This window comes from Xiphophorus hellerii, chromosome 3, assembly GCF_003331165.1.
Source record: "Xiphophorus hellerii strain 12219 chromosome 3, Xiphophorus_hellerii-4.1, whole genome shotgun sequence".
Classification (NCBI taxonomy): Eukaryota; Metazoa; Chordata; class Actinopteri; order Cyprinodontiformes; family Poeciliidae; genus Xiphophorus; species Xiphophorus hellerii.
In genome coordinates this window covers 14154084-14166399 of record NC_045674.1, presented here as the reverse complement: position 1 = coordinate 14166399, position 12316 = coordinate 14154084, and the positions used below count along the sequence as shown (strand labels likewise).

General features: G+C 41.6%; 1 protein-coding gene across 2 annotated transcripts; it reads left to right on the top strand.

Annotated features, from left to right (window-relative positions):
* The first annotated feature begins 29 nt into the window (after positions 1-29).
* Positions 30-7581, top strand: LOC116717286 (zinc finger protein 236). Of its 2 annotated transcripts, none has more exons than XM_032558541.1 (3): positions 30-157; positions 1090-3345; positions 5987-7581. In XM_032558541.1, the coding sequence occupies exons 2-3, from the start codon at positions 1114-1116 to the stop codon at positions 6329-6331; spliced, it is 2577 nt and encodes an 858-aa protein (XP_032414432.1). In that variant the 5' UTR covers positions 30-157; positions 1090-1113; the 3' UTR covers positions 6332-7581. The 2 variants fall into 2 exon arrangements, with proteins under 2 accessions (XP_032414432.1, XP_032414431.1); XM_032558540.1 differs by having other exon boundaries at positions 30-487.
* Positions 7582-12316: the final 4735 nt, after the last annotated feature.

Genomic DNA, 12316 nt, shown 5'->3' with positions numbered 1-12316 from the left:
ACAGTACTCATAGGCTGAACATGGCTACTGCTCGGACCCGGTAGGCTGCGACACCATAGCAACTCCCTTTGACCCCTCCCTCCCTCTGCATTCGCAGCATCACCCCTTTTTACACTGCACAGTCATATTTGGTCCTCCGGAAATATCCACAGCTCGGGTAAGCCAGTCCCAATGCAGCGAGAGTATGGGTGGAGAATAGTTGGGGTTTTTTTTAATGCAGTGTTTTTAAATGTATGTAAAGCGTGTCCGGTCCATCCAGGCGCCGGCGGCTGCTGGACAAGCAGAGACACGAATTAGGCGGACAACGCGCCGGGAAAGTTTGCCCCCGAAGCTGCGCTCTCGGCGGCTCGGACCTTCGGCTCCATAAAATGGCTGGCTGTAGGTCCGAGGAAGCTGCGGTACCGAGGAGGACGGGATCCGCTCCGGCTGCGAACTGACACGTTTCCCCCCTGCTCCGACTGACGCGATTGTGATGCTGCTGTCCCAGGTCCGACAGCTGTCACAGCGCACACGCTCCCTTAGAATGAAACGGTCATTTCGGACCTAGGGCTGTGCGTAATGGCGTCCTCCACGGACAGCTCGCCTCGGTTTTATCCCCAGCAATAATTTAGAACAGCCACATACTGCAATCCGAGAATAATCCGAATAATATTCTGACGCGAAATCAACCTTAAGCGTTTTATTCGTGCTGCATTCAGGTTAATAGAATGGTGCTGGAAAATGCAAATTCTCTCGATTTTTTGCTCCGTTGCGTTTCGAGTTCAGTCTCTGTTGGTCATATGCTGAAGTTTAATTAGAAATAGAGCAAAAATAAACAGAAGGGGCAGCAGAAGGTTGTAATATTGGGTCATATGCGGCGATCCTTATTATTGAGGAAGAATCCTGCACGATCTAAATATCATAAAATGCCAAAATTGTGGATGAATATTGGCTTGACCCTTATAATAATAATAATAATAATAATAATAATAATAATAATAATAAAGACATTTTGAGTTTTTGACTCGGTAATTTACTACATTTATTTTACTTTAATTTAATGTTGTTAACTGAACTTTCTAATGTCTATTTTTTTCTTTTATTTTATAGAAATAGGAATAGTTATGCCCCAAAATGGATTCTCAGTTGGCCTCAGTCCTGACAAGTGGCAGCCTGGAAGTCCAAAATGGCAGCCAGTGTGCAGAGGCACCGGGGCCCGTGACAGAGGTCGCTTTGGACCCAAAGGATAAAAAAGTCCCACCCAGCACCAAACCGGGTAACCTCAAAACCTGCTCCGTCAAAGCTGCGGTGACCATCATCAGGAGAGATGCTCAAACAGTCAACGGGGAGCAGGCAGAGGTGGGCGGGACATCGGAGCCGGTCTCTCAGGAAACCAGTAAGATTGCTGGGATCAGGCAGCCAATTAGAGTGAAGCCTGGGGTGCCGGTCCTGGGGAAGCAACCAATAAGGATCAGAATTGTTGTCCCGCCGCAGTGCAAGAGGCCAATCACGAAATGTGCCATCAGCCAGACCAAAGACTGTGCTGGGTCACATTTGAGGGGATCTGCTTTGGTTTCTGCTGGAGGACTAATCTCAGAGAACAGCAGCGGTCAAATCCACATATCAGCTGTTAGGAATAAAGAAGAGTTCACTGAAGATGCCCCAGAGGCAGAGGGAAAAGTTAAAATCACACACATGGAAGGGTCAGAGACTGACCTCATCTCAAACACTGTTGCATTTAAATTATTGAGCCATCACTGGATTAAACAGGAACCTACAGAGACAGAAATGGAGCAAAATATTCCTCTGACTGTGCAAGAAGTGGACTGCAGGTCTTTGAGGATGTTCAGGGAGGAGGAGGAGCAGACGGAGCCGCTGGATCTCAGTCTGCCCAAGAAAAGAGAGAGGACCTGCGGGCGCTTCCTGGAGGACCTGAGCTGTGAAAGCCCCCTGATCATGGAGGTGGATGAATTCGAGGGAGACGGAGACAGAGACATGGTGGAGGAAGACAGTGATGAAGGCTCTGAGGACTTTTCTACTTCTGTCCTCACGTCTCTGTCTTCAGAAGACTGCGACAATGAAAACCTCCTTCTCATTGACGACCAGGGAATCCCATATACGCTCAGTCCGGAGGGACTCAAAGTGCCGCAAATCGATGCTTCCATGTTGGGGAAGCGTCAGTCGGATCAGGTTCAGGTGGAAGAAGAAGACGGGTCATCGAATTTGGCAGGTTCAAGCTTTAGCCAAAATTTAGAGAATGCACTAAATGCACCTTCTGCCAGTGATCAGCCACCACAAGGCAGTGATCAGATACAACTGCTGACAAACTCTGATGCTCCAGCTGCTGCAGAGTTGAATGTTAAAGCTGCTCAGGAGGCTAATCTAGCCGTGCTCCCTTCACTGTCCAGCCAAACCATCCAGATCCTGACCAACCCTTCAGCCAGCGCCCCTCTCCTGCTGCTATCTTCCTCCTCGTCGCCTCAGCTCTCCTCGCTTCCCCTCTCAGTGACCTCACCTGGTGCTTCCATGCCCATGTTGCTCCTCCTCTCCTCTGTTCCTGCCACATCTACTGATCCCACCTCTACCTCCACCCCCATCGCCGTCCTCGACCCCTCCACTTGTCAGCTATCCCAGGTTACCACTGCCTCGGCTCAAGTGTCCCTTCCTTTGCCTTCAGGTCAGGTCAACTCCCTCGGATCGGCTCTTCCCACCTTTCCTAACCCCATAATCAGACTGGACGCCGGCAGCTCTCCCCTCATCCTGTCAGGTGTTAACAGCGTGACCTCTGGCCCCGTCCTCACATCCTTCGCTATCCCTACGCCCACCATGGGTCTGCAGGACAGCCATCTTATCCAAACTCAGATCTGCTACTCTCAATCAAACCCAGGAACTGAAGCCATATCTGATGAAGAAGTCACCAGTGAAAACAACAAGCCATCAACTTTTGGAGCCCCTCCTGCACAGTCGGAGTCTCCGACATGCGACCCCTCCGCTACGGAGGCAGAGGCCCGGTCTCCGGACTCTGAATCCAAGTTTGACTCTCCAGATCTCCACTCAGAGCATCTTCCTCTGGACGACCACCTTTACTTCTCCAACAGCACAGCTCCTCCCCCTCAATCTCCTTCCCCTCCCATCGGACCCCTTCTCCCGTCGGGCAAACTCGACTCCCTCGACGCCCTCGACCCCCTCTCTCCGGCGGAGTCTCCCACCAACCTGGGCTCTCGCAGGGTGCTGTGTTGCCAACTCTGCCCGCGGATCTTCTTCTACCTCTCCGACCTGGAGCGGCACGCCATCACACACTCTCAGAAGAAGCCTCATGTCTGCCAGCAGTGCGGCAAAGCCTTCAAGCGCTCCAGCCATCTGCAGGTAACTATAGTTTCATTAGACGCACAGCAGGAGGATCATCAGGCGTCAGTTTTAAGGGATGGCACAAGTTATTACAATGATTGTTTTTCTCTGTAGGGAACAGAAACAATCTTGAACAGACCGACGCAGCAAAGATTTATTACTGCTGATTAATTTGCCAACATATTTAATAAACACTTACTTAAACTGCTCACAAATGACAGAAATCCATCTCTGACAAAATCTACACCTTTCTGTTTATAAAAGTAGCTGAAATTATTAAATGGTTTTACAAAGTGTTGCAAAAACACAAAATGTTACTTTATATATTTTTTTGTCTACTCCAGGGGTGTACAAACTGTTTATCACATGGGCCATTATTGTTGAATCAGAAGTTCTAGCATGTTAAGAAAACAAACTAAAAAAAACAAAAATCAAGCAAATAATGTAGTTTATCTTGGAAAGGGATCTTATTCATTGTAGATCCAGAACTTAAGAAGGATCTTGCACATTTTCTGTACTGCAAGAAAAGCATCTAGTTTTCATATTCTTCAAAACTGTCTTCATTGAACACATTTATTCTTAGTTATAAGAAGAGGATTTGGGTCACCCTCCTTCAAAAGGCTTGCCATATTCAGCAAAAGTTTATAAATTAAGTAAAAGTTGATTTGGTGCAGCAAAGTCAGCTTTCCAGTAAAATTCTCTGGCTCTGAAAACGTGGTGATAAAAAGACAAATACTTTGTGTTGTACTGAACATTAAGTCAGTAACACTTTCACTCTGATTACAGGTAAAATGTCTCTATCTGTATCAACCACCTGCTGAATTGGTTTGTATCTTTCAGAATGGAGAGTCACACAAAATTAGCCCAAGGATCACAAATGCCCCCCGGGCCGCACTTTGGACATTCCTGTCCGAAGTTTCTAATTCAAATATTAAAATATATTTGAAACAAGACAAAACTAACTTACAACTAATTTTTCAACAAGATATAGGAGCTTGTTTTAAGCTAACAATTGCCTAAAATTGATGAAAAAATAATCTTTCCACTGGCAGATTTTATCACTTATGCTATACGACATGGGAAAATTGGATGGTTTTATGACAGACTGCTAATCTTTTACAAAAAACCCAAACACTCAAATATGAAAATATAAATATGTATAACACATATGTTCTGCTCTTTAGAAAAAGCTAGAAAACCATAGATTTTCAGGCCTGATGTACACACAGGATGTCCTCTGCATGTTACATTATGATCCATCATTGAGTCTCACTACTTTTCCACAAATCCCATCTAAGCTCCCAGTGGATGTTGCTATGGAACATCGCAACTCTTCACCTCTTCCAGATCACATTATTTTCCTCTTAATTTGCAGCAGAGACGTCTCAGAGCCCGGATGCTGGTGAAAATGCTAATGAGGAAGCAGCAAACCAAAGCTGCTTCCTCATTAATAAATGTGATTGCAGACTATTATTTAACTGTTATTTTTTCGATCTACTGGAGACCCAGAAGCAGCTAGAGGTGGTGTGTAATTCTCCAAAATAGTGTTATTTGTTTTCCAGCTTAATGAAAAAAATGGGATTTTATCCTTTGTTTTCCAGGATATTCTTTCTCTGCTTCTCCAGGCTCTACAGTTTTTATCTTTGTCTCCAACTTGCAATATTAGGTTTAGCCTGGATCTTTAGGTTTATGGGCCTGCGGTTAAACAGCTGCAGCTTATTAAAATGTCAAACCAGTTTCCAGTCAACATATTCATATAGAGTTATGTTTTTCTGCTTCTGTTTGAATAGTTTAGTGCAACTTCATGTTGGAGTTGACCAGGTGGACGTATAGGCCTAGTTATTTTCAGAAAATTATATGAAGGAAACAAGGTTTTGAGTTCACAATTATTATTATTATTATTATTATTATTATTATTATTATTATTATTATTATTATTATTATTATTATCATTATCATTATTATTATTATTATTATTATTATTATTATTATTATTATCAACTCAACATTTAAAAATACCATGCATTCGGGGCGTGCTGTGGTGGCGCAGGGGGTCAGCACGCCCCACGTTTGGAGGCCTTAGTCCTCGACGCGGACGTCGCGGGTTCGACTCCCAGTCCCAATGACCTTTGCCGCATGTCTCCTCACCCTCCTTCCTGTCTGCCTACTGTCTAAAAAATACGAGCCACTAGCGCCGCAAAAACTCTTCGGAGAAAAAAAAAAACAAAACATGCGTTCAACCTTGTAATAGCTCAATAGTGAACAATATTTTAATTTCTTGACACCAGTTTCAAAATTTAAACCCTAGTGTTGGCTCACATACAGTCGTTTTTTGAACCAGTTAACTCAAATAAGTGATTAATTGCTTTCAGACTCATAAACAAATGAAAAAACTGCAATGTGACCTGAATGCAGCATGTAGCGCAGCACATTACAGAAATCTAGCGGAGTAGAAAGTAGATACTTCATGTAAAATGTAGTAGAGCAAAAGTAGAAAGTACACACAATTTAATCTACTGAAGAAGTAACGAAATATTTATACTTTGCTACATCCAGCCGCTGTAATGTGACAAAATGTAAAGAAAAATCCATGAATACCTTTGTATTGCATCAGAAATCTATTGCGCCTGCTATGAAAGTTTATAATTTCTTTCAACAGAGACACAAGCACATCCACACGGGCCAGAGGAACTTCGTGTGTCCCATCTGCTCCAAACGTTTCAGGGAGGCCGGCGAGCTGCAGCGCCACCAGCGGGTGCACACCGGAGAGAAACCCTACCAGTGCCAGCTTTGCCACACTCGCTTCGCGGAGCGCAACACCCTGCGACGGCACACCAAACGCAAGCACCCGTATCACCAGGTGGCGGTGGAAATGCTGAACGAGAGAAAAGACAGAGGAGACGGAGTGGGAGGGAGGCAGGAGGAAGAGGAGAGTGCGGAGTGGTACAGCTCTGCCGTATCCACCCTGGATAACTCTGAGTCTGAGGAGGACGCTGCAAACTGAAGGAAGAGACACTCGTCATCACTTTGGGTCTAAACCTCGATTTTTAAAGAAGAGAGCACTTTTAATGTGTATTCCAGTTTTAGATGTAAAAGGCATTAATGTGCATTAATCCCATTCCAATTGATGGGCCAAAATCAAACACAGGAAGACATTACCTTAATTTATTGCTTTGCAGGTAAAGGGAATACTCATATGAGTCTAAAGGTTATTTAAAATATCAAAATGAAATGATGCGTTTTCATGCAATCTGATAAATCCCTAAAGTGCTCAGAAAAGAAAGATTATTTAGTCTAAGCAGCTCTCTAGGGGCCATGGGAAAAAATGTCTCTTTTGTGTTACCTCGCAATAGGTTTTGTGTTCTCGCAATAATGTACTGATCAGTTCATGCAGGATAATTGAATACTGAAAGTCTTTCTTACGGTGGCCACCGTACTTTCTGCTATAATATAAGATTTTCGTAAGGTTTCTCCATGTATATTAGTATCTCGTTTGTGAGATATCTGAAGTTTTATATCTTTTTCTTTAGGATAGAAATGCACCACAAACATATGTGCAACAGCAAAACAGGCCAAACATGAGCTTTCCATCTCCCTTCTAAGACGTTAACAAATTTTCCGTAAGAAGGAAAGAAAGAAAAACTGCGTCCAAACTATTTGGACTATTTCTGAGTCATTTTCACTGGGTACTAAAGTCATATCTGACCATTTTGATTGTCTTTTTGTGTTACACAGACATAAACATGCAGTGAGTAAATCGACTTTCAATCTGTTTTTGCACCAAAGAGTTAAGGGTATATGAACACGTTTTCACTGAGTCTCTTTAAATGTGTCTGTATTTGAAATTTTAAATTGACATCTGTGACTGTATACAAAATAGACCAGCGGACGCAAAACTTATTGCGATGTAACGCAGAAGAAAAAAAACGTTCTCCATGTCCCCTAGGGGGCGCCGTAGATCATGCTTTAGTTGTACATAGAAAGAGAAGTATTTGTAAAAGCTGCACTCCTGCACTATCTCATCTGGAAGATGTAAACTTTCCTACCGTCTGAGACACTGTGAGTTGTTTGCACTTGTTTGAGTTAAATTCAGAAATCTGTTTTTTCTTCTTTTATTTAGATGACTGTTCTGATTTCATCCATATTCAGTAAGAGTTTGACCAAATGTTTTTGGGATATTCTAACACTACATTCAGATTTCTTTTCCAGAAATGATTTATGCTAATTTATTGGAATAAAATATTTGCAACTGTTTTTGTGTTTGTCAACATCTTTGTATCGGTTTTCACCTTTTTTTCCCCCCAGTTTATTTTGCTTTGTCATGCAGCTGCTTAGCAGAATCAAGTGTTTGATTAACCTTGATTTTTCCTCAAATTCTCCTCCAAATGATGAGAAACTCGTTTAGATAACGAGCACCAGAGCAAGGGTCCGTATCGCTCTTCTAATTTAGGCTAATCCCTGGCCTTGATTTTCTTCACTACATTAATCACCAAAGAGGAGGCTTTGCATGGATCTTTGTGATAAAAAAGATTAAAGATCGTGGATGGCTGAGTGTGCAAGCTGGCAGTGGCCACTTGGACTGCCTTCAGGGAGTAATTGAGTTAGGACAGCAGCCCTCTGTTTTTGGTGCTCTTTGAATTTTCTGCTCGATTTAAGCCATGAAGTCTACAGGAGCTGAGCTCAAGATAAGCCTTTAAGTACAGAATGGCTGAAATGACCCGACTGGGTCGTCATGGTCGTCCCTTTTCTTACTCCTCAGCTGGTCTTTGCACGGATAAAAGGAGCTCCGGGCTGCTGCGAGCGGCTTTGTTTGAGTTTGGTAAAATAATATCTACAGGGGGTCAGTGGAAGAGGTGGCAGATGTTCAAAGGTTAACTAACCAGTTTCTGCCATAATGGAGAGTAAATTTTAGGAGAGAAGTGAGAATTTGCTCCAATAAAACTGCAAAAGCAGATGCCATGTTTTTGATGTTGAAGCAGACTAAAATTAAAGTGTTAAATAAGCAAAGAAGCAACTAATTAAAACAAATTTTAAAATAATCCACCAATAAGCATTTCAGTCACAAACACATAGCTATCCAGGGGTTCAGAGTAACTTCAGTAGATTATGATCAGAAAGTACATTTTATTTAATACGTCTATTCATATACACACTATGCATTTATTACATACATTTAGCAATACTATTTCCATTTTTGTTAGTGGTTGTTATACATAATTCTACTTCCTGATGCCTCTGAAGATCAATAAACTGATATTTTTTTAATTTTAAGTACACAGTATTTAAAAATGTATTTGCCTCGTCTATGCCTTCTTCTTTTTCTTCTTCTTCTAAACTTTTTGTCATTTAAGTTAAGCTAAATAAAACAAAGATAACTTGATCTAATTCATGTAAAAGCATGAAAAGTGTGATTACATTCTTCTGTACAAGTTGATTTATACACCTTTTTGTTCTTAAATAAATTATGAACTGCTTTTTGTGTTTTCTGAGTTATGCTGTGTCTTTGTGAAACAACTATTTGAACCCATGTGCCACCAAAATGTCTTTATACCAGAAAAGAGGCATCATTCCCCCACTATCATAAACCTAAATATGTTGAGTTTAATACGCAGTCCTGAAACGTCTTCCGAACCAGTTTCCTTTGGTCAAATTAGATTAAGATTGAACTTTTTAAAAGTTAATACCTTGGGTGATCTGTGCATGAAACAAAAGATGCATTTGAGGAAAAACTTTAATTTTAACCAGGTGGAAGATCTTTGATCCTGCTGGGTATTTTTCTTCCTAAGATCCTGAAAACCTTGTTAAAATTTCTGCATTCGGGAATTCTTTGAAATATGTGACCTAATCAAAGTCTAGACCAAAATATAACAGGGAATATGAGGAGTGAAAAGTCTGATTACATATGTTTTTACAAATGTGACTGGGCTTGAGCTAGAAATCAGTCTCTAAATGTGCAAAGCACAGGTGTCCCAAAAGAAGCTTGAATCTGTATTTACTGTGAAAAGCAGTTCTGCACAGTGAATTATGGGGATGAATACATAATTATGATGCATTTCTCAGGATTTTTCATTTTAAAAAAAATCCTTTCATATCACAATCACACACTACTGTGTGTTCATCTATTACATAAAATCCCAATGAAATGCATTGAGGTTTGGGGTTGAATGTTTGTTATGAACAGTGTATTTTCTCCTTCTGGCTCATTAGCACAGAAGCCATTTGTCTGACACTCAGTATTTATAACTCCACTGTTTGTTTATTTTTGCTCTCCCCTTGCAGTTCATGCAATGCTTTACCCACTTTTATTGCAAATTAATTTAACTTCTTTCTTTGAGTCCCCCACCTAAAACAAAAGCAGTGACAAGAGTCGAAACAAAAGGAAAGTGCTGCATTCGCACCACAGAGAGTTCTCTGAGAGCTCAGCCATTAAATCAGCACGGATCAGGAAGAAAGGGAACAAGTTGACACAAAACAGATTTTGTCCCCTGTAATTGACACCGCTGGAGCTGCTGCAACAATGACCCTACAAGGTGCTCTCAGCTTGGCGATGATGGTGATGGTGAATATTCAGCAGGCTGGGTGTGTGGCATCAGCAGTCCAGCTGGTGCATTGTGCAGAACATGGCCCTCCGTGTGTGTGCAGGTCCAGATTGCACGGAGCTTCAAAGTGCAGTGACTGACAGACAGATGGATGACGGACAGAGAGCGTGTTTGAAATGGGTGTGAGGTGAAACAGGGCAGCGGGCCTACTGAGTGGCAGGAGGCACATTGCCAAGTGATTGAAGCAATAAAGGTAGAGGAGGGAGTGGGGGGGGGGGTTGAGAATAGAGCCGGTGATAAATGAGCAGGAAGAGGCTGCAGATGTAATGAAGTGTTACAGCGGCCTGCTGTAGCTCTCTGTTCGCTAATATAAATGTTGGCCCTTCATAAATTCATACTTTCCTGTAATGTTGCAGCAGAAAGTCTCCTTATAGCCACTGAGAGACAAAATGATGGAGGCTAAACTAACCATGAATGTTTCTTTACTGACTTGAACTCCTGCTGTTGCGCAGCTGAACCATGTGGTGGCGCGCTTACACTTACGATGAGCTGCATGTTTGGCTCGTTCATCTGTCAAACGGTGGAGGGATACATACTTACAGCTGTGTGCTGAAGAACACTACGCTCTGCAGAATCAACGAAGAAAGACATAAATATGAAACCACCTGATTCTGCTTATCTCACACTCTTCACTCGACCAGCAGTCCCCCGCCCCTTTTATTTATTCATTTTGCTATTCCGCATCATGTAAAGAAATCTGATACTTTAGAGGGAGAAGGTTAACTCCGTGCAAGTCTGCCTCTTCGTCAGACACAGTGCAGGATTTAACGCCCTGCTGCGTGTGTGTGGGTGTCTGTTTGCATGTTGGGGGGAGGGAAGCAGGAGAAAGAAGGAGGGTAACAGGTGCTAATCAGAAAGGGAGTCCCGGCTGCAGAGGAGAGGGCATATCTGGGGTGGGGGACCAGAGAGGAAAAGCGATTACATCACCTTTCTAACAATATTGTGTCTCTCTGTCTTTGCAGCCGGTTTTTATTAATGTGTTTCCTTCGTGATAGTGTTTGACAAATGCAGGAGAAGGTTTTCAGACTAACAGAGTGGGTGGGTGGCACCTGGAAGAATGGTTTTATCTTTAGCGATTTATTAAAGTGAGGCTCCCTTACAGTTTGTGGTCCATTAGTTGTTTCACTGCAACCTTCACTGGAGAATACAGTGGCTCGCAAAAGTATTAACTATTTCCAAATGTTTTTTTTTCAAATTACTACCAGAAACTTGCATTGAGATTTTGTTTAGGCTAACTCTAAAAACTGTGAGACTTTTATAGCATCTCTATCGGCTTCGCATTCGTATTGTAAGTATTTATGTGTTTTGTCAGCCTTTGACAAGACGGTCCTGGAAGTTTGCTTACTGTTTTCATCCACAGCTCAAAAATATGCATGCTGTTTTGTTAGCATACTAACAAATGTGTACATGAACGCATGTTTGTCATGTTTCTTGTTTCATCCAGCCTAGACATGAAACCTGTTCAGTGTGAATCCTGCCTCTTGCGTGGTGGTATTAAACTTTTACAATCCAAAGAAGCCATTTTTGCCCGAAGCTAAAAGAGACTTAAATTAAGTTTAGACCCACAAATACTTCTGGGCCTTCGTGGAGGGAAAAGGTTACTGCAATTTCTAAAGAACTACCATTTTCTAACTAGTTTTAGGTTTTAAAATAAAATGGGGAAAAGAATAGCAGAAAGGTGGGTGGATATATTTCCTTCTATATGTTTTTTGTGATGTAAAAAAAAAACAGTTTCCAACACATTGACAAAAAAAAACAGATCCAAAAAATATATTAGTGGCACTTTTAGGATCTTTATGTTGGGAAAATTCAGTACAATTATCCAAATAATAATAAAAAAACCTTATTGTGTATATTTTTAAAACCACATGCGGGTCTCTATCGATTGTGGAGAGTACAAAAACACATTTGTGGATACCGAGCCCCAGATAATGGATGACTGGCCAGAGAAACTTCTTCCATCTTTGCTTTTAACAAATTGCATTCTTTCAGCAATGACATTTCTTCTTGTGATTCTTCCAAATACACTAGATTTGATCTTTAATGGAAGTCTGACTTAAACTTGTCTTATTTTTGTCTTGATCTGAGTTGTTCACAGAGCACCTGGACTTAAATTGAGAATAAGTTACACTAAAAAAGGCTGGATTTAATTCAGGTGTATCATGGAAAAGGCTTAAATATAAATGCAAACTGCACTCTTTAGGTTTTTTTCTTTTTAAACAAACTTCACAATTGTGTTATTTTGTCACTCCATTATATAGAATCCTAATAAATTGACGTTTGTGGTTGTAATGTAACAAAATGGGATGCCGTTTATTGAACATGAACACTTCCTCAAGTATTTCGAGAATCTCCACATCAGATAAAACTGATCTAACCTCTTTTTTTCC

What these genes read in the sequence shown, in the direction of transcription:
- LOC116717286 (XM_032558541.1), top strand. Translation starts at nt 1,114, where the DNA reads ATGGATTCTCAGTTGGCCTCAGTCCTGACAAGTGGCAGCCTGGAAGTC. An exon ending in AGCGCTCCAGCCATCTGCAG is followed by an intron (nt 3,346 to 5,986) that starts GTAACTATAGTT and finishes TTCTTTCAACAG; the next exon opens with AGACACAAGCACATCCACAC.